At 39.6% G+C, this 21,480-nt stretch overlaps 8 protein-coding genes across 8 annotated transcripts; 4 read left to right on the forward strand and 4 right to left on the reverse strand.

The window, feature by feature from the left end:
• The first annotated feature begins 508 nt into the window (after positions 1 to 508).
• Positions 509 to 2,356, forward strand: SOCG_02232 (uncharacterized protein). Its single transcript, XM_013160726.1, has one exon. The coding sequence runs from the start codon at positions 1,004 to 1,006 to the stop codon at positions 2,291 to 2,293; it is 1,290 nt and encodes a 429-aa protein (XP_013016180.1). The 5' UTR covers positions 509 to 1,003; the 3' UTR covers positions 2,294 to 2,356.
• A 297-nt stretch (positions 2,357 to 2,653) lies between these two features.
• On the forward strand, positions 2,654 to 3,762 carry SOCG_02233 (endosulphine family protein). Its single transcript, XM_013160727.1, has 3 exons — positions 2,654 to 2,720; positions 2,770 to 2,853; positions 2,914 to 3,762. Exons 1-3 carry the CDS (start codon positions 2,682 to 2,684, stop codon positions 3,193 to 3,195), a joined length of 405 nt encoding a protein of 134 aa, XP_013016181.1. The 5' UTR covers positions 2,654 to 2,681; the 3' UTR covers positions 3,196 to 3,762.
• SOCG_02234 (pyruvate dehydrogenase phosphatase) lies at positions 3,689 to 5,404 on the reverse strand. The gene is made up of 2 exons (XM_013160728.1): positions 4,435 to 5,404; positions 3,689 to 4,384 (listed from the first exon to the last, which is right to left on the reverse strand). Exons 1-2 carry the CDS (start codon positions 5,293 to 5,295, stop codon positions 3,905 to 3,907), a joined length of 1,341 nt encoding a protein of 446 aa, XP_013016182.1. The 5' UTR covers positions 5,296 to 5,404; the 3' UTR covers positions 3,689 to 3,904.
• A 319-nt stretch (positions 5,405 to 5,723) lies between these two features.
• Positions 5,724 to 6,215, reverse strand: SOCG_02235 (N-acetylglucosaminyldiphosphodolichol N- acetylglucosaminyltransferase Alg13; the record flags this gene model as incomplete). Its single annotated transcript, XM_013160729.1, has 1 exon — positions 5,724 to 6,215. The coding sequence occupies one exon, from the start codon at positions 6,213 to 6,215 to the stop codon at positions 5,724 to 5,726; it is 492 nt and encodes a 163-aa protein (XP_013016183.1).
• A 1,341-nt stretch (positions 6,216 to 7,556) lies between these two features.
• On the forward strand, positions 7,557 to 8,969 carry SOCG_02236 (aromatic aminotransferase; the record flags this gene model as incomplete). Its single annotated transcript, XM_013160730.1, has 1 exon — positions 7,557 to 8,969. The coding sequence occupies one exon, from the start codon at positions 7,557 to 7,559 to the stop codon at positions 8,967 to 8,969; it is 1,413 nt and encodes a 470-aa protein (XP_013016184.1).
• Positions 8,970 to 9,199: 230 nt separating this feature from the next.
• SOCG_02237 (acetyl-CoA/biotin carboxylase) lies at positions 9,200 to 16,709 on the reverse strand. The gene is made up of 2 exons (XM_013160731.1): positions 16,555 to 16,709; positions 9,200 to 16,200 (listed from the first exon to the last, which is right to left on the reverse strand). Exons 1-2 carry the CDS (start codon positions 16,583 to 16,585, stop codon positions 9,494 to 9,496), a joined length of 6,738 nt encoding a protein of 2,245 aa, XP_013016185.1. The 5' UTR covers positions 16,586 to 16,709; the 3' UTR covers positions 9,200 to 9,493.
• A 1,339-nt stretch (positions 16,710 to 18,048) lies between these two features.
• On the forward strand, positions 18,049 to 19,068 carry SOCG_02238 (DUF788 family protein). Its single transcript, XM_013160732.1, has 2 exons — positions 18,049 to 18,625; positions 18,680 to 19,068. Exons 1-2 carry the CDS (start codon positions 18,263 to 18,265, stop codon positions 18,869 to 18,871), a joined length of 555 nt encoding a protein of 184 aa, XP_013016186.1. The 5' UTR covers positions 18,049 to 18,262; the 3' UTR covers positions 18,872 to 19,068.
• Positions 18,449 to 21,474, reverse strand: SOCG_02239 (gamma-glutamyltranspeptidase Ggt2). The gene has a single exon (XM_013160733.1). It carries the CDS (start codon positions 20,915 to 20,917, stop codon positions 19,079 to 19,081), a length of 1,839 nt encoding a protein of 612 aa, XP_013016187.1. The 5' UTR covers positions 20,918 to 21,474; the 3' UTR covers positions 18,449 to 19,078.
• Between the last annotated feature and the right edge of the window lie 6 nt (positions 21,475 to 21,480).

Below are 21,480 nucleotides of genomic sequence, written 5' to 3' on the forward strand. Positions count from 1 at the left end.
TTTTCTCATAGTCTTCTTTGTATGCGTTTTGTTTCCGGAACGGAGTAGACAAGGATATAAGTCTATGAAGCGCGTGTTAGGAAGTGTCTAGAGAACATGAAGGTAGCTGCTATGCGAGGTTTGCCTTACCATTGAACTGTGTTTTTTCGTCGTAGGCGATAGTTATACGATCACATCTTTAAATCGATGTAACTCAATGGGGCTTAGTCATGGGTTCAAAGGTTTTTTGCCAATCTTTTTTATGTGAAAGGTTTGAGTGGTTTCTCTTTTTGAGAGAGCTTGTTCGATTCAAGCCAAACCTACTTTGGGTAGCCACGCTTATATAATGAGTTGAATCCAAAATATGATGATCAAAACATACAAAGAGTCAAGCACTGAAGTGTTAAAACACTGTGTTGAGTTATTAGGTCTGATTTTGGAAAGTATTCTTCGTTCTTAGCGTTTCCTAGCAATAGTGCATCCGTAGATGAATAGTATTTGTTTATTTACTTGAAATTCTTTTGTTCTCTGTAGAGCAAAAGAAAGGATTCTATTAAAATTGTAAAGCGTTTAACCTAATAGTCTGGCTATGATTTCTATCGTAGGAAGAAGCGTTTAAAAGTATCAGTTTAAAAGGTTACGTGGTATGTTTACAATATTAGCGTTGGTGGGGGTGAGTGTTTGTGCATTGTTTGTTGACTTTGCCAGGAGACACCGACTTAGTGTTCTTGTTTATGGGGATTGCAACAGTCGCATCTCTTCCTTTATCAATTTACTCACTTTAAGTCTGATTTTTTTTGTTTTTGTTTTTGTCTTATAATAGTCTCATACCTTTTTTATTGAACTGTACACCGTTACAATCAGGCTCAAAGCTTAGATGCCCTCATTATCACGCGGATTTTATATGTAATTTTCCTTGTCTTGTGCATTGTCCACCTCTTTCTGAGCTTTGTTGCTATATTCTCTGGATTCTGAAAACTCTTCTGTTCAAGTCTTGTGCGATTTGTTTTGACGAATTCTAGAAATGCCGGCCAGCTCAGACCATTCTGAGAAACACACGCAGTCAATTTACGAGAAAATTACGGACGCCTTTTACAATGTTTTATTCTGTTGTGTATCCTGTGATAGTTGTGAATTGGCCTGCCAAGAGTGTGATTGTGAAGACCCATCAGTGGAAATTGCATATGCCGACATCGACATACCAAAAGAAACTCGCTTTTTGCTTCTAAGTTCTCTTCCTTGGATTCCTGACATCTGCGAAGTTTTAAAGCTAGGGGAGTTTGAACTTCCGGATTGTTATGATATTCCAAACACGTTTACGCAGGGTTCTTTAAGCAGTGTTTTTCATACTTTCAGCGGTACTTATCTAAAACACAGGTATGAGCTGGATGAGCGCGGTTTTTCTATGCCAGACAAAGTATATCACTTTACACAATATAATAGGTGTGCTGATGAAAATGTAAAATTGCTACTCAAAAGCCACCGTAGTTTATTTAATCATCTTTGTGAGTATCTTCGTGCTGGCCCTGTCCCTATCTCGGTTTTGATTCACCATGTTATGCTATTCCAATTTTACCCTCCAGCAATTCAGGAATGTCTTTGGATTGCTGTTGACCATTATCTTTCTAGTCGTCAGAACGCTCAGTCCAAACTACTAAAGCTTGCTTTACAAAACAGACTTGGCTGTATACGCATGTATCTGATCGATCCAAACGATATTTACGCTCTCAAAGAAAAGAAGGATTGTGTTGCTGTTGCATGTTCAAACTTTCTAAGCTACCTCCAACTACAATTACCGTTATGCGAGGGTAGCCTTCCGTACGAACTGCGTGGCTTTGAAGCGATGTTGCATTCCGCATCCTCTGAAGCTGACATTGCCTGGTTATCTATGATGCACTGTGTAGGAAACAACGGTCATGCTTTTCCCATTCATATATATATGAATACAAAGGATACCGTGTTTGAAGGAAGGGTTCCAGAATCAGGCCTTTTTCTGTACGATACGGACGCGGTTATATTTAAAAAGGATTCTTTTCTTCGTGGGTTTTACGACTTTTGTAACCAACTACTTTTGGACCTCTGCAAATGTCGGCAATATTACACAGAAAAAGATCTAGATGACTATATCTCAATTCGACCGTTGCCCAGTCCGAATACAAACACGCATACTGACTCTGCTTACGACGAGTCCAATAGTAGCAGTCTCAAACAAAGTAGGACGCATTGGTCTTCTTCAGATTATACCAAGGACTCGTCTGAGGATTATATCTCAAAATGTAAATCGTTAACGTATCATGCTTCTAACAGTAGTTAACTTTTTTAAATATCAAACGTGTGTACAACGCTTTTTATATGGATTTATTATTTGCTTAAAAATATTAATAAAACATTAAAGTAAACTTCTTTATAATTGAACACTGAAAAAGCTATGAATTTTGAGTAAAACAAATTTTTACTTTCTAGTGGAAAATGGAAAGTGGAAAGTGATCATATAGCTTCTTAAATGCTTATTAGAAAAAGAATACACAAAAGCAAGCTCAAATGTGAGTTTTTTAATAAAGTGATCCTTGATTGATGTTGTCATTCATAAAAAGTCGGTTTTGTAATATTATCCTAACAAGTATATATTACATACACATTTTGTTCGATCCCTATTACCTTGTACGAACAGTTGTTGGCAACAACCAAATTGCTTTGAAGGTATGACATCGGGTAATCCAGAGAATACGGTTGACATAACGGTACGAAAACAATTTTCTAGATCAACTTTGTTGACTAAGTAATTTTTAGAAGCTCAGCCCAGAGGAGCAAAAGCTCTTCCGTCTTTACGGAAGACTTCCACAGCGTAAAGACCTTTTAGTTCAAAAATTACAGGTAAGTAAGAATATGTTGAGAAGGACGCGTATTCGGAATCGATATTAATTGGAATCATAGCAAGGAAGAAAATATTTTGATTCAGGCGACTACGCATTAAATAAAGCTGGTAAAGCGTCCGATGCTGGCATAACCTGTATAGGTAAAGAAATACCTTCACCAGAAACAATCCCTCATAGGATTGCCGTCACGGGCTCTCCATCAAAGGAACCATCAATCCATGTCAAGCGACCAACGGATTCGGCACCAAGCGAAGTCAGTAGTCGAAGAGAGTCCATTGTCCAACACTTCGACAATGACGACAACGACAGTTTGAATCACGAGAATAAGAATACAGAATAGGAATGCTAATTAAACATCATGTATAGCCATGTGAATTTGCTACTTCGTAATGAATCTTCGCGCTTATTAATTATAGAGGTTCAAGGACTCGCCTGTCGTTCCCCTTTGTTATTTTACGTTATTTTTTCTCGCTGATGGTGTAACTAAGCAATAATCTTAATATTTAGTTCCTCCGTGTTTTGTACTAATAGGTACAACTGTCATGCTTCTTGTTAGGTGGTATGTTCGAGTTCTTCACCTTTACTACTTTTTTCGTTAATTTTTTGAGATCAAGTACTTTTTAACTTGCTCATTGTAAATTTCTTTTCTTAAAATTATATACGATTAGTTTAAATTCGTTATGTGAATATTTTGAACATTTGGAATGGCTTGTGAGTTTAATGACAGGATATTGTAGATATAGTTTGTAGCTGTATGACTATATCTTGCCATGAGACTTTTCTCTTTATGTTGTACAAAACACTCTTGTTTTGTGTATTTTGAAATGTTTATATGCTAATGGAAAATAATACTTCATTGCTAATAATTAGATACTTAAGGTACCATTTCATTCGTAAAGAAATAAGCTGTTCATAATCATAATAAGTATATAAGCATTTGAAGAGAGCGGCTATACTGTTTCGTTTCTCGTTCGTTTTGTATGGGCTGCCGATAAATACATAGTGCTAGCCGTTCGGTAGTAAATGCAATCCTTCACTTCCAACAACATTCAAGACGCTTCATTTTCTTCAAAGAATACTACCGTTACTGTAAGGTCGTCTCTATATCTTCGAGAGAGAGGATAGGTCAAAGTAAGAAGAGCTGAAACTTTTTCATCTTTTCCCCCTAATGCATTGCGGATGAGATGGGTGGCAGCATTTTCATCTACAACCGGCGATTCTTTATGGAACCAATTAAATGGGTTCAAAGTACTTGACGAAAAACTATTAGATTCAGGATTTTTCCCAAACTCTGAATTGATCCATTGACCTACTAGCTCAACTGCTCGTTCACTAGACATTGTGTCCCATAGACCATCGGAAGCCATAATAAGAAATTTTTGTTTCTTAGAATCTATTTTTACTGTTTCTACTTCAGGAATAGCCGTTACGTATGGCGGAGATTTCACCGGAATGGGAGCAGCCGAGAAGTACTCCCTATGTAAACGTTCACTGACATCTCGAGACCACTTAAACCTTGCATCACCAAACTAAAATGTTAGTAAAAAATTACAATATAGTTTCTCAAGTAATAACTTACAGCACGGGAAGGCATCAACCGTCCAAGTATACGGTTATTGCGTAAAACGGTTTCACCGGGATGTTCGACTTCCAAACGTGCAGCCTCGTCTAGATTTGCACCTGTTTGGTCTCTACTTAACGGGACAGCGTTCCAACTTCCATTGGAATTTTGTTCACCCATTACAGCTCGCGAGTCACCAGTGCAAGCAACTTGTAGAGTCTTTGACTTTGCAGAGTACGCGGTTAAAAGGGCACAAGAACCAGAAACTGCTGGTAATAATAAGCGGGCAGCATTCTGCATAGATTTTGGATTTTTGAAAACAGTCGCAATGTTCTCATGTACAATATGATTATCCAAATTCTCAAAGGCATTGCACAAAGATCGTTCATAACTCAAGGCAGAAGGACATGCACTATTTTGCATTGCAGTCAATGCTGTTTTCCGTAATTCATCAACGACAACTGGGACTAAATGCTGACGCAAATATAAAGAAGTATTCCAGCCGGAGTGACCATCAAAAACACCCCAAAAGTACCAATTTTCATCGTCAATATCTTTTGAGACTGACTCCACATGGTCATCCTCACAAGGGTCGTTACTTGCTAACTGATTAAAGTCGTATCTGGCGATTCCATCTCGATTCACAAACACGGACTTTTCATACTCCCGTAAACGCTTGTTAATACTTTCACGGTCCGTTGGTGGTAAGCGAACCTTCGATGGATTCGCATAAGTTGTATTAGGTGGATCCAATCGAACAGCATTTTGTTCACGTAGTTGATATACCGCATATCCTATTGAAGAAACAACGGCAGTACTAATGGACAGCTGCTTGAGAGAGAAAACACTCCTAGCCGATTTTGAGGTGAAATACCCCATCGTAGAATGAATATAAATTCTTAGTTCAACTTGTTAGAGGACTGTCCTACTATTGATATAAGTTAGCAAATGGATCGAGAAATTTTACGAGGTTTATCAATGAACACAGTAGTAAACAAAGAGTTAATGTTGGCTATACAAATCACGAATGAATGAATGTTTTGTTTCCAAGGAAGCTGATGAAAGAAATGAAGTACTTCACTGCTTCTAATCAACTATTCTAATAACCTTCCAGATATACTTTTCTTTTGAAGGTGTATTGTCTTTGTAGTAAACGTGAAAACACAGAGCAACTAAAGAAGGGAATCAAACAGAAAATAATTCAAACTGTAGGTTACACGCAAATTTCCCCCTGTAGCATTAGAGGGATTGGATTTAGAGCACAAGCCATGAGAAACGTACAGAATCAGGGACCCACTGTTATAGTCTTATTTGATTAAAACATCGTTAAGAACATTCCGAAAAGCAGAATATTCAGGCTCAGGAAATGGTTCTAGCTGAGTACGGAATAAGGCCTCAAGTCCTTGAGGAAGATTTCTATAGGAACACGTTACCAGGTAATTCAAAGAAGCCAATTTATTCCCAAGCTCTAGTTGATGATTGTCCATCAAAGATTCATTCGGTACTACGATGAGAGGCTTCTTTGCTCGTAGACATTGAAGGATACTACCTGCACCAGCATGGGAGATAACAACCGAAGACGAATCTATGTATGATCCAATTTCTGGTGCATAGTCGAATCCAGAAATGGATATTCCGTTAACAGGCTCTGGTGTTCCAAAAGCCTCTCTGCCATTTCCATATTGAACAATTAGTTGAGTGATTCCGTGCTGAACTAGTTGGTACTGTGTATCAGCATTCAGAACGCTAGAAACAAGTTCATCAAATCTCGTAGAGCCGACAGTAACAAATGCCTTCATTTTTGTTTCACATTAACGACAAGCGTGTTGAATATCGTATAGGAAATAGCACTTGTTGGCTTGTCAAGGCTAAAGAACAAACAATCAAAGAAGGTAAAAAGTATAACAAACCAAATATATTTTTCTGAAGAAGAAATCAGCGAAAAGAGATTTATTTACATATAAGTGTGTGTTCTCTATAAATTGTGGTGAAATGATATGACAACTCAGTAGGATAATGAACTGTTCTCAAATTGGTAATTTTCCAATTCTCAATGAAACTATTAAAGATCAAATGATACATAATTGATCTTTCTCTTAATGAAGATTCGATGTTTCAAGGTGACCCTCAAGGATGCGAGCAATTTCTTCAACGCTTTGGACTACCTAGTATTGAAGCTAGTCTAATCATAAAACTAGATTTTACTCTCCGAATGACCTTCGATATATAGCAAGACAGCTTAAGTTTTGATTACAATTTGGAGCACTCGCAAAGACACTTTATTGTTGTGTCATTGTTCGACCAACTAAAGAATAGTCGAGCGCCGTACTAGTTTAGAAAGAATAATAAGAAATTATGTTTCTTCAAAGAGCGCTTATGAAAGTCATTTTCCCAATTCTGTTTCGCATGAATTTGTCTGTGCATACACTTACACATATGAAATGCTACTTTTATTTCTCTAAACCTGAAAAGAAAACGCTAAAACTTTTTAAAAGTATGTACTGAAACGTTTCTTAAATAACGATTTCATGAGCGTTGGCAAATATCCTTGGATGATTCTTGTTGCATAATTTTGCCTCGTGATGATCATTACGAAAAGGACTACTTGACTGGGGGTATCACCGATCTAACAACAGCATACTATATAAAACAGGAAGAAACAATTTCTCTTTTCTCAAATTTGTTGAGAACGATGCCCAAAGACTGCTAGTACAAGCTAAATATAAACCTTTCATACCGTGTATCCAAGTGAGAGACTTTTCACCCTTAAAGCTCTTGCCTCTATAAAAAGTATGAACCTCAATTCCACGATATGAACGAAAAACAGATGTGTTCAGTTGCTAAAACAACTTCGCTGCATATAGAGAAATTTGGTAATATATGCTGTTAGTACTGAAATACCTTTCGCTCATCCTGGAAAATTTATTCTAGCATTCTTCTATCTCACTTATCTGTCAATAAAGAACTATTAAAAGTGCCTTGAAAATGCTAACTAATCGTGACTACATCTATTATCAGTTGTGGTAAATAATATCCTCTGCACCGATATGAAAAATTCTAACCATAACCATCACCCCTCCAAGCCAGTGTGAATTTGAATCAATAGAATACCAAATTACGAGTCTAGAAAGATAAAAGCTATGTCGATTCAACCTAAAGATTTGTCTCATCACCTTTCGGTGGAAAGCGCTTCTCGTAAGCCTTCACCTTTGAAGGCAATTGCAGGCTCTGTAAGTAAGAAGGGACTTAATGTGATATCTTTGGCCGGAGGACTTCCTAATCCTCAATACTTCCCCTTCCGAGAAATGGGAGCAGAGATCCCGTCCATCGGTTCTTGGGTTCGTGGTGCTGAGAATGAAGGCAATTTATCTAATGTCTCCGTTCCCATGGATTCTCAGAATGAAGATGATTTGCCTCTTTCTGTGGCTTTGCAATACGGAAAAGGTTCTGGCTGTGCTCCATTGTCAAAATTTTTGAAAGAACATACTCAATTGATTCACTCTCCCCCTTATAAGGATTGGGACATTCTACTCACTACTGGTAATACTCAAGGTTTGGACATGTGTTTGCGTATGCTCTTAAACAGAGGAGACAGTATCCTTGTGGAGAAGTACACCTTTCCCTCCGCTCTTCAGGCTATGCGTCCAATGGGTTTGAACGTTGTTTCAGTTGACATGGACAAAAATGGCATGTTGCCTGAATCTTTGGATAATATTTTAAGTAATTGGAAAGACGGTAACAAGCCTCGTGTCTTGTACACCATTCCTAGCGGTCAGAATCCCACTGGTAGTACCTTGTCTGTGGAACGTAAGGAGAAAATCTACGCTCTTGCTCAAAAACACGACTTTATCATTATTGAGGACGAACCCTACTATTATTTGCAAATGGATGAATACCAACATAAACCGGAAGCCGTTGACCCCAAGTTTACTAACGAAGAATTTGTCAAGAATCTAATCACCTCTTTCTTGCACATCGATGTCGATGGCCGTGTTATTCGCATGGACTCTCTCTCGAAGGTTGTTGCACCTGGTTCCCGTATTGGTTGGATCACTGCTCAACCTTTGTTTATCGAGCGTAGTCTTCGTTATACCGAGACTGCTTCTCAAAATGCTTCTGGTATCTCTCAGGCACTTTTACAAGCCTTGTTCCAAACCTGGGGACATGATGGATACCTTGCGTGGTTAAAGAACATTCGTTTCTCTTATACTGAACGCCGTAATGCTTTACTCTATGCTATGGACAAGTACCTTCCAAAATCCATCTGTTCTTACATTGCCCCTGAAGCCGGTATGTTCATTTGGTTCGAGGTGGACAAGGCAGCATATAAATTTGCTGACCAGGGCAAGAGTATTGCTGAAATTGAATCTGAGATTCATGCGGACGCTATTGAAGATGGTGCCAATGTTGCGTGTGGCAACTGGTTCGTTGTTGATTCTTCAATCAACGACAAAATCTTTTTCCGCGTTACTTTTGCTTACGCTGAACTTCATGAATTCGAAATTGCTATAGAACGTTTTGCTAATGTTTTGAAGAAGTTCTTTAATTTTTAAAGTAGCGTTGACGCTGCACTTATCTGAAAATGATAATCCAGCATGATTATGATAGTTATCCACTTGTTTTTCTTTTTGTGTTCGTATAAACTACATTTTTTAAAAAATAAATTACTTACAAGATCTTAACTCGTGAATATTTATAAGCCAACTGTACTCGCACTCCATTCGAATTTGTTTACCGACTACTTCATGTACAAGACTAGTTACTATACTGCACTGCATATTCATATTCATTTCGTAAGAATAAAACTTTCATTGTTAAACATGTACTACCTATTTCAAAGGACAATTGTTAAATGAACGGCATATATGCTATGAAGTGATTAAAGATCTTTGAACGGTATACAATTTATCAAAAATAATGAAATAAATTCGCATCTCCTATATTCAGGGTATAAGTACATCATGTAGCTTTACAAGGTATAACTTCCTCCAACAGCTTCTGAGCAAGTAAACAAATCAAAGAAGTCTGGATGAAATAAATACACAAACATTATCCTCAGAGTTCATAAGCTTAATTCTTAATTCCTAGCAGCAAGTTTTGCAGCTAATTCCTTTTTCTCTGCTTCATCGAGTTCGGTCAAGACTAAAGCAAGACTATCAATCATGTTTTGCTTATCAGCACGAATTAGTTCAGCGATACGGTTGCTATAATAATGACTCTTCAACTCTTGGGTGTGTTTAGTTAGAGTTTCACTGTTTTCTTCAATCCATGTAATAACGGATCGATCAGCAGTATCCCAATCCTCTTTGCCGCGCCATTCTGTGTACCACTGCTTAAGACAACGTTGCGATTCTTCATGGCTTAAACCGGGAATAAGCTGCATTAATTTCTGTTGAGAATAATGTTCATCCAAACGTCTTCTCAAGCGCCAGTAGAAGAAGCGTCTAGCATTGGTCCATTTCAAGGGTTGACGGACGACCTTTTTAGCAACCATACGATCTACACGATCATGCAAATCAGCAAAGTGAATACTGATTTGTTGATAAATAGGCATCAGCTTTTGTTCGCGTTCCATTAATTGAACCTTGACCGTTGAGAGTTCATCGGGGCTTAAATCCTTTTGGTTGAGCTTATCTTGCAAAGCAGCGTATTGCTCATCGCATCTGCGCATCAATGAAAGTAACTTCTCACGTCTGAACTTAATGCTGACCATTCCTTCTGGTTCTAAAACACCAGCTCTACTTTCTTCATCGGCATACATTTCCATTTGCTTATCATTAATGGTAGGATCCACAACAACCCAAGAGCCACCACGTAATTCACTGTAAGGGGGAATGTATACGAATACTGGCTGTTTGTATTCAGCAAGAGCATCAACAATGTAAGAACCATATTTAAGTACTTCATTGAACATGTCTCGTTGACCACCAGAGAAACCACGCCAATTAGCGAGAATAAATAACGGTAATTGTTCGCCGTGGTTAAAATCGTTGATGGCTTGGGCGGTCTTGAAAGCTGAGTTAGGATACCAAACTTGTCCGGCTTCCATTAAGTTTTGTTCCGTAGAGCTTGGATTGGCTGGATCAGCAGGTAGAGTGTTTTCGATGGTGCGAGTTTCAACAGCGATAACACCGATTGGTATACCACCTAAACGTGCACGACCTACGACAACTGTCTTTGCCCATCCATCCAAAGTTTCTTGGAAGGAACCCTTGTCGAACATACCGTACAAGTACAAATCTTCATCCTCTTTACCATCAATCAACCAGCGAGGATCGTAACCACTCTGATTGGGATAATACTCAACATCACGATCCCAAGGATCACTCGATGGCGATACGGGAACGGGGTTATTGCGCTTATCAGGAATATATGAAAGCCAATTGACGATTTTCGAAATTCCGTCGAAATCATCTTGAGCAGTTAAATGAGAAATACCGTTCCTGTGCATTACTTGAGTACCACCCAATTGTAAATTAGAATTGTAGACTTCACGTCCCAGAACCTTATTAAGGGCAGGAGCACCGGTAAGAATAATTGGTTGACCTTCAACTTGAACCGCTCTCTGGCCAAGACGAACGAGATATGCACCAATACCAACGGCACGGCAAGTAACAAGCGTACAGGTAAAAATGTCATTATAAGCTCTAGATGTAACACCAGCAATCAAACCAGAACCTCTCAAACATTCTACACCCAATCCTTCACCAGAACCAATGATAGCTGTGATCTTGTAACGAACTTCGCCAGACTCGGTCTCAATTCTTTCAGTATGTATGGTTTTAGTATCCTGCTTATCTAAGCGCTCTTGAACTTCGGGTGTCAAATACAAATACTCAAATCCCTTCTCGGGTGAATTGACGTTGTTCCAGGCCACGTTGAATAAGGGAATCAACTCATCTGCAACACCAATACGGGCACCAGAATTAGCAGCCAAATACAATCTGGGAACTCCGCGCTGACGAGAAAGTTCGGTCACCTTAAAGAAAAAGTTATCTTCTCTTGGTCCAAATGAGCCAATCTGGTATGTAATATCATTAGCGATGATGATCAATTTTCTACCATTAGGATATTCAGGAGTTTTGACAGTCACCGACCAAGCAACCATACCACAAGAGTTTGTACCGGGCTCACGGCTAACCTCTTGCAAATCTCCATTTTCATCCTCAACCAACTCCTTGCAGTTGAACATGTCTTGTGGGACAGGGTTTTCAGAATGACCACTGTCGACCTTTCTCCAGCTGTCACTAAAAGCACGACGGAACAACTCTGGAAAATCGTAAACGAATGTTGTACCCATCAATTGTGCCTTGTAGCGACGAGGTTGAAGCCATTCTTTGTTTGGATAAGGGGTATTGATACGTCTGAGATGCATTGATCCAGGTTGGCCAATACTCTTGAAGATCCAAGAGTTGTTTTCGGTCTTCACTTCTGCGTAAAGTTCGATATTTACGACAAATCCAGAAACGTTGGATATGATGACACGCAAGGGGAAAAGAGTGTTTGTTTTAGGATCAGTGCAGATAATGCGAATTTCAGCAGCGGTTACACGTAAACGCCATAAACGACGTCCAAAGCGCTCCAAAAATCCACCTAAAGCAGCTTCAACTTGCTTGGGAGCGAGTCCAAATGCAGGAAGGAAGTTAATGAAAATGTGATTAAGATCAGTTTCATCAGGACTAATGACCTCGAGAGCATCAAGAATATCGTTAATCAATCGATGAGTCTCAGAAATAAGATATTCAGCTGTTGGAATTTCATCACGAAGTCTTCCAGGACGGACGAGAGCCCTGGTAAAGAAACGCTTATCCGAACTCATATTTTTCGCAGTCGCACGGTAAACATGAATGTTATGGTTGTCAATAAAAACGGGCTCAATATCAAAGTTGGAAAGTCTACCCAATTCCAATTGGAAGGCCAAAGCTGGTTCAATATGGCGAATTCGCTCATCTTCAACGTAGCGAACCGTCTCATGTTCGAAACTATCCGAAGAGGCACGATAAGTGAAATAAGAAGGATGAGCTGACTTATTATGTCTACCACCAATTACAGTGATTCTTCGAACATTGTGTTCAAGTAAGTCATCCCGAAATTCGCCTAAAACGGAGCTAAGTTTATCGACAATAGCAGAATCTTCGAGATCATTAGTAGACGTTAAAGCAACGTTAAGAACATTTGTAAGTTCTTGAAGAGGAGCACTAGATGGTTCTTCATTATTCAAAGTTAATCCGGCATTGAAGGTATTGCGAGCCAATGGTAGACGCTCGATAGCCAAAGCAAGATTGGTTTCCAGTTGATCAAAATTATCAGCGGCAACAACGGCTCCGAAACGGAAAGGCTCGGAATCATTCTTGTTTACATACCAAGAAAGATCACTGTAAGATTGAAGGCGCTTGTTCTCATTTTCCAAGGAAGGGGAACTGCTGCTTGGAAGAAGACCATTTGCTCCACTAGCACCTTGTCCTGGCGTACTACTAGCACGAAGCTGGAATCTCCAGGAAATCACAAAAGGAGTGTCGTTTTCGACGTGATAATTCAACTCCAAAACAGCATAAGCACGATAAGCTCTGCGTACATAGACCTCTAATGCAGCCAAAGACACCCATGGATCGGGATGACAGAAGAAAGCAGGTAAAACATCAAAGACCGTGTACTTGGAATCAATGAGTTCCTTCAAAATTTCCAAATTAGGAGGACGGTGAGCAAACTCGGAATCACCATAGTGGCTTTCTACAACTGAGGTTTTCAAGATGTGCTCCATCTGAGAGAAACGTTCAGAGAGAGATGGCATAGCACATGAAATTAAGAGTTCACGTGCCTTGAGAGAGACCTTGGCAGTAGCTCTAGAATCAAGATCAGTGAGTTTTCTTAAGATATCATTAAAGTACAATGAAACGAAAGTAGAAGGCTCCAATTTTATAAGATCAAGCATAGTTATGAGAAGGTTATTCTTGGAACCAATACGAGAGTGAGACAAAGCAAGGGCAATGACTTTATCAACATTGTCCTTGTTCTCATCACGAAGACGAAGTGTGACATCTTCTTCTCTTTTATTGGGACCTGAAAACAAGCGCTCAACATTGTAGTACTCCTCTAAAATACTTCTAACGACACGGTACTCATGTACCTTCAAACCGTCTTTATAGTCATTAATAACATCAATCAAAGGAGCAATTTGTTGCTTGAGTTGCTGAGTTACGGAGAGCTTTTGGCCCTCACAATAAGTTTGCAAGCCTAACTCCAACTGCTTGGCAGGGAATTCAGTCTTACGAGCTCTTGCCTTTTCGATAATAGAAACAAACAATTTATCTAAAGCAGGAGGCATGCGACTAACCAATGCAGAGTAATAAGAGCTCCACTCACTGAATGGAAGTTCAGGATCACGGAGGACCTCAATAATTTCGTTATAAGTGCTGTTAAGAATGATTTGATTATCGTAACCCTTCAAAATGTCAAGTAAAATGTTTAACAATTGATGATAACGTTGGCAAGGCTTGTTACCAGCAATTTGAGGATCACCAAATTTGGGAAGCTGACCATTGAAGGGTAGCGCATGCTTAACACGGCTAGGATCGTCAAGAGTTAGAATACCAAGGATATCACCTGCACCAATAGAGGCACCAGGTTGCTTGATCAACTGCACTGTACCATCCTCAGTGGCTACTAATGGCATAATCATTTTCATAACCTCAACTTCCGCGTAAGCTTCACCTGCCTTAATATGCTCGTCTGTTTCAACTAAGAAGCGAACCAATTTACCAGGGGAAGGAGTACGCAACTGCGTTGGGTCATTTTCTTTTTCTAACATGCATGACATGTTGTCAATGGAAATTCGAGTACCTGTAACTTCATCTCGATAGTAAACGGTATAAGATTGACCGTTCAATAAAACGAGCAAGCCACCATCAGTCAAAGAACGGACACCAGCCGTACAGCGGGAGCCATTTAAGAACAAATGATATGAACCTGGGGAAGAACGAGAAGCAGTAAACCTATAACGATTGCCATCATAGATGAATTCTATATCATAAACATTTTTAAGGAAATCACGAGAAGGGACTTGGCCGCGCTCCAAATAAGATTTAAATGCGCGATATTGTTCTTCAGCGATTGCATGAGCACGGACAAGCGCACCGCAAACAACTGTAAGCATCTTGTCGGGACGAGCGGAGGTAACCTTTTGAGCGATAAGTTTGTCCAACCAAGCAGTGGTAAATTCATTATGGGCAAACTCGCCAGTTTCAAGTAGGCGGACTAAATACTCAACGGTTGTTCTAAAATCACCGCGGATAGATAATTCTTTCAACGCTACAATCATTGACTTACGAGTAGCTTCACGGGAATCGGCGAATGCAAAGATATGGCCGAATTGAGAATCGGCGAATTCATGGATACCACCTGCGGTACCGACAGAAAAGTAACCCCAAACATCGCTGGAAGATCGGAAATTAAGGTCTTTAATCATACCGCTGGAGGGTTTGAAACCTTCACCAGGGTCCTCTGAAGTGATACGACAAGCAATACAGTGACCCTTAGGCGTAGGCACTTTTTGAACTTTATGGGACTCGGGGTTTTCAAAGGCAAAGTCAATTTTACTTTCACCATCACGTTGTAAGCCGTAAAGTTCACGAATGTGGGGGATGCGATGTAAAGGAATACCCATTGCAACTTGAAGTTGGGCAGCGGGCAAGTTGACGCCTGAAACCATTTCAGTAGTTGGATGTTCTACTTGCAAACGAGGGTTTAATTCCAAGAAATGAAACTTGTCAGTTTCAGGTTCATAAAGGTACTCAATGGTACCGGCAGATGCATAGCCAACAAGTTCACCCAAACGAACGGCAGCGCGCTCCATTTCACGGAAAGTATTAGGAGGAGCGACGGTGACAGGGGCTTCTTCAATAATCTTTTGATGACGACGTTGAACGGAACAATCACGACCAAAGAGGGAGATATTATTGCCATATTGATCAGCTAAAATCTGAACTTCCAAGTGACGGGCTTGTCCAGCAAGCTTCATCACGAACACAGGAGAGCCAGGAAGTTCGGCCAAAACCTGTTGATAAGCATGGGTGAAGTGCTGAGAGGAAGTGACTTGACGAATACCCTTACCACCACCACCTTCGGATGCCTTAATCATAACGGGGTATCCAATTTTTTCGGCGACGGCAACACCGTCTTCGGCGGAATTGATGCAAGCCTCTTGGTAAACATCATCATCAACAGTGACGATATTGGTTTCAGGGTCGATACGGACTTTTTCTAGACCAAGACCCGACCAGGGCATACATGGGACCTTCGCGCTTTGAGCAACGATAGTTGAGCTAATCTTATCACCCAAACTACGCATTGCGCTACCTGGAGGACCGATGAAAACAATCTTTTGCTTGCTGGCAGCCAACATTTCTGGAAGTCTGGGGTTTTCGGAGGCATGACCCCAACCGGCCCAGACGGCATGAACCTTCATACGCTCAGCAACATCGACGATGAGTTCTACGTTTGCATAGTTATTATTATTTGAGCCACCGGGGACTTCTACATATTGGTCGGCCATGCGGATATAATCGGCGTTAACCTTCAGGTCATCGGGGGTAGCCATGACAGTGAATTTGATAGCTCTTTCATTATTAAACGTTTCATATGCCCATTTTCGAATGCTTCGGATTTCTTTAACAGCGGCGATACCATTATTAGCGATTAAAATAGACGTGATTACGGTATGTCCACCACGTGAAGTAATATAATCTTTCACCTTACTGGAAGGCGCTATATCTAGGGAATTGCCTCCTACAAAGATAGTTAGTATTGAACGAAAAGGCACTTTTCAAAAGCTCTTAAGAGGAGGAGTTTAACAGAAACGCGACGCTGTGTTTATCTTTTACGAGAAATGAAAGAAAAAGCGAGATTGCCGCAGAGGCTTTCAAAATAGCGGATGATACTTGCAAATCTCAGCCATAGGCCGAAAAACACAAATAGACGCGTCATTTAAAAAAGAAGACGCTTAGGAATTCACCAAAAAATGTATTGAAAAGATAAAACACGTCCTTTGCGACCGCGATAGACTGTTTTTAGGAACAACGGTCGAACAGACAAATTTTTTCGCTTTTGAAAAGAGGAAATGAATAATTCTACTTTACATACCCAGGAAATGGGAGGCTATACGGGGAGCCATAGTTCTAAGTCTACGGGAAAAAAGACGTGGAAGGGAAATGGTTGCTTTTTATTGCGCTTGGAAGGTGCAAATCCGCGGTTAGAAATCTCCTCTCCCTACACGAGATGTCAGGTAGGACTGTTCCCACGACTAACATTTCAAGTTTGAAAAATCCTTAAATTTTTAGAAAAAACAAATATATATAATCATGTATTTTGTATCTTCATTATAGAAAGTATATAATTTTGTTTTTTTTTTTCTTCGATTCCAGATATTACTAGTGCCATCGTGGTACGCGAGTAACCCGCACTTTCCAAGGCGAATCTATCGTACGTGATTGGTGGAACAAGAGGGGGTTTTCTACCTTAGATAACTTTGTCGCAAAAATATACGGCCGACCCGCCTTAGGAAATGAAGAGTTGTAAACAAGACAGTTAAACAGAAATTTGAAGTAATTCAATAATATTTTTTTTTTTAAATCTAAAATAAATATTTTCGTAAACCTTTTCAAAAGGAATTTCTTTCAAATTGAATCAGTTGAATCCTTTCTCTTTGTTGTTCGTACTCATTCCGTCACTACCCACGGAACCCCCACTACTACCGTGTGAGTCCTTTCCCGATATACTTCTAGTGGAGATGGTTCCACCAGTGATGAAACTCCACAGGACCAAGATGTGTCTGCCCCTTCCCGACTGGTTCACGGAGATGGTCGTGACTTGATGTTGTGACCTAAGTCGAGCAAATGAAAATTCAAAGGTCGCAGTCGGAAATGGGAAGAGCATTATTGGGTACGAAGGGTTTAGAAGGAAGGAATGTAGCAAGAAAGCAGGTAACCCAAGTATTCAAAAATGAATGAATACGAAGCAGCTTGCCATGACGCTTTTCGGAGGAGATTCTTGATGAGTTGCATTCCTTAGACGGCTTTGGCAATGTTGACTTTGACAAGATTGATCTGATTATATGGTAAGGGAAGCAAACAAGCAAGGATGTAAAGAAAGCAGAATTCTTGGATATCATAACTTTCTTGATCGCTTCTGGATGTTGTCATAGACTGTGAATTGGACGCGAAGGAATGGAATCCCATCCCATTGGATCTTTTGATCGGTTTTGTTTGGGTTACTTGGGTTAGCGTAATGTCTGGCAAAAAAATTGTGTACATCAGGTATAGGAGTAGGGAAAGAAGATTAACTTTTTCAGAATGAAATCCGCAAGCATGCAATGACTCATAGCACAAAACTTTTTGGTCCCAATTACAATATGGAAAGAGTCGTCAAGGAACAAATATACTACTATATCGGTGGTTCGTTTCAAAGTATGTTGAAAGCAACTTTAGCACACGACTTGACATGACTTTTGATTGCTTCCTATGAACTAGGCTTTTTTTTTTGTTTGTTCTTCCGTTTTTCTGATTTCGTTTTGTTTACCTGGCTAAGAATATCGTCTTCGATAATACGATCACTTTATTCCTGTTTACTCACCTTATTTTGCGAAAGGGACAATAGCAATATCTGTATCTTCCAGCAGCAGTACTTTGTTTCAAAAACAAGTAAGAAAAAAAAACTTGAAAAACTTTTTCCATTTTTTTAGAAAACATACTACCCTCTCCTTCCTTCAAGAAACGTTTCTTACGGTAGTGAAATTGTGGTTTCCTCCTTCCTCTCTCTTTCTTCTTCATTTCTTTTTCTAAACAATTGAAAGATGGCAAACGCTGCTCAAAAAAAGCTCGCTGTACAAAACAAGCGAATCCTGATGTTTATGCTCGTTGCCGATGTCACTGTCAACCTTTTGTTTATATTACTTCGCTTTTTTGTTCGTAGTCCTCTTTCCAAGCTTTCTAAACTCTTGTATGTCTTTTCTGCTGGCTCTGCCGGGTTCGTTCATTACCAACTCAACCGTGCGGCTGCTCCTAAATACGACTCGAGAGGCGCCTTGCTGTACGTGGGTCAGGATCTTTTGCAACACGGCGTTACTTCTTATATGATTGATTACATGTATTTCTCTTGGATTATCATTCTCCTTTCTTCTCTTACCTCTACCAAGTTTTTTGCCCTCTATTTATTGGTATGTTGACAAATGTCTTTTCCATATCCTTCTTCATGCTAACATAGTCTATAGGTTCCTATCTTTGTTGGCTACAAAGCCTTCCCCTTGCTGCGTATGGGCTTTCAACAATTACAAAAGTTCCGAAACCAGGGTACCAATGATCCTGCATCTTCTGAACAAGCTGAACCAGCTACCGCGAATCAACCTCTTTCCAAACGCCAAGAAAAGCTTCGCAAGAAGGCAAATAAGTTTCAGTCTGCTTAATTTTCCAATTTCTTAATTCCATTTTTACTCATTGCTATCAAACATTCCAATCTAAATATTGTGTATTACTTCCTACAACGAGGCATCCTTGCCATTCGTTTTGCTTTTAATTCCTTTCCTTTTCCTAAAAGCTTTTAAAAATAAATATCAAATTGACGTAAAAAAAGTTGTATTCTAATGTATATCAGTTGAAATCATTATATATCATCAATATGCAGCAGCTTGCCCATATTTTCGAGGATCACTCATACCATAGATCATACCTTTGTGTTTCATAACTGCCTGAACAGCGCTCAACGGTGTAGTTCGGGACTTTAATCGAACAACCTTATGTAAGTATTTCTTGATTCTGGATGCGATCACTTTGGAAAATCCATTTTCCAAAACTAATACATTCGGTCGCAATTGATGGTGGGAACGTGCACTAGCCACCATCGACTCAATATCGTATTTCATATCCACTCGCTTCACAATAGCATCCAAAACAGCCGTAACAATTCGGCTACCGCCACTAGCACCAAGCACCATATTAAAATTACCGCGTTTGTTTCTTAAAATCGTAGGAGCCGCTGATGAAAGAGGACGCTTGTACGGTTCAATATAGTTCCATGGTGAAGGTGTCAAATTAAATGCATTGGAAGAACCAGGAATAGAAAAATCATCCATTTGATCATTAAATACTATTCCCGTAACAGGGTCCATCAACTGAGACCCGAATAATAGATTAACAGTGGATGTCAAAGACACGGAATACCCTTCGTTATCTGTAACAGAAATGTGCGTAGTTCCGTGATTGCCAGGAACATCGTATGACGGATTGTAATGTTCCCAAGAATATGTTCTAGTCATTGAAATATTTTCTCGAACTTGCGAAGCAAATTCTTTCGACATCATTTTTGATATCAAAGCCATATTTTCTTGAATAAATTCTGGGTCACCAAATTGAGTACGCCCAGCTGACAACCATTTCATCGCTTCAATCTGGAGGTGTAATCTCTTTGTGAAAGAAAGTGAAGAAGAATCCATTGGAAATCCATCCAAAATGTTTAGCCCCTCGATTAACGCGGGCCCACTCGTTGGGAGGGGGCATGTAAGAACATTGTGATCCCTATAGGTTGTTTCAATGACATCGGAAATCATCACTGAATAGTTCTCAAAATCTTCTTTGGTTATAATACCACCATGTTCTTGAATAAATCCAACCATCGCATCCGTCAAGGCTCCTTTATAGAATGAATCAACACCTTCTTTGGCTATTATCTCCAAAGTCTTCGAAAAGGCAGGACGACGCATTATATCACCAGCCTTCAACAACGTTCCATAAGGAGCAATTACAGAAGCCCAAGTTGAATCATTCATTAGGTCTTTGGTGGTTTCGTCCAACATGCTATGCTCCATTGCAGGTGTTACAGTAAACCCTTCTTTTGCAAGCTTGGCACTTGGTCTGACTATTTTGGACCATTCCAGTCGACCAAATCGGTTCCATGCATCATATAAACCAGCTAATTCGCCGGGAATACCGATAGAAAGAGCTCCAATCTGGGCAAGTCTAGGGTTTTCATCAAACATGTGTTTGGAGGCATTACCCGGAGCCATTTCACGAAAATTTATGGATTCAGAGGTTCCATTTGGCAATTGAATAAGCATAAATCCGCCTCCTCCTATACCGCTAGAACAAAAATTAACAGTACCGATACAAAGCGTTGAAGCTACCGCGGCATCTACTGCGTTTCCGCCCATAGAGAGGATATCTATTCCAATGTTGGAGCATCCAGCAACTTCCGTCGCGACTGCACCTGACTTTCCTTTGACTTTATGGCCCGTGTATTGACCTGGTGGGTAAAGAGGGGGGTTGAATGTAAAAAGAAAAATGAACAAAAGCAATATGCCGCTCCCTAATGAGAACAATGCAATATGACGCGTCTGGAATCGAAAAAATCGTTTTTGACGAGAACGATGCATTTCTTCCCAGTCGGGATCATTTTGGTTTGTGAGATGCGAACTCCAATCATTCAATAAAGGAGTTCTGTCTGATACATTAGTCATATTAAATATTTAACAAAATATATAAAAATAAAATAAAACACTTGAAGTTCTTAACGCCGTGAATGAAGAAAAATAATAACGAATGAGATGAACAAAAAACGATAAAATATAGATAATTTCCAGCGGAAACGTAAACAAAAACAATTATTCGATAGCTTGTAAAATAATGCTCTTATTCCTGAAGATTTTCCTCTTTAAAGCTATATATGAATCGAACCACTAGAATCATACAATGCTTATTATTACTTCTCAATCGAATCAAGATTACAAATACCGCCTTTCTTGCAAAGAATTGAATATTCTATTCAATTTTTCAACCAGTGCAATCCCAAGCAGGAGAATAAACGCTTTGTACCTGAAAGTCCTGAGATTTTACCGTTCAATGATTCACGAGAACAATTTAGTAAAAGCAATTTTTTTGGAATTTTGAAAGATTGTTAAATAATTAACAAAATCAACCTTAAAAAGAAATTTTGCAAAAAAGTGAGGTATTTGTTCAATACTGAAGTACGTACGGGACGGGATATACTTGAGGTGTTCTGTGAGCTACGCGAAACTACACC

The sequence above is a fragment of the Schizosaccharomyces octosporus genome (assembly GCF_000150505.1).
Source record: "Schizosaccharomyces octosporus yFS286 unplaced genomic scaffold supercont6.1, whole genome shotgun sequence".
Taxonomy (NCBI): Eukaryota; Fungi; Ascomycota; class Schizosaccharomycetes; order Schizosaccharomycetales; family Schizosaccharomycetaceae; genus Schizosaccharomyces; species Schizosaccharomyces octosporus.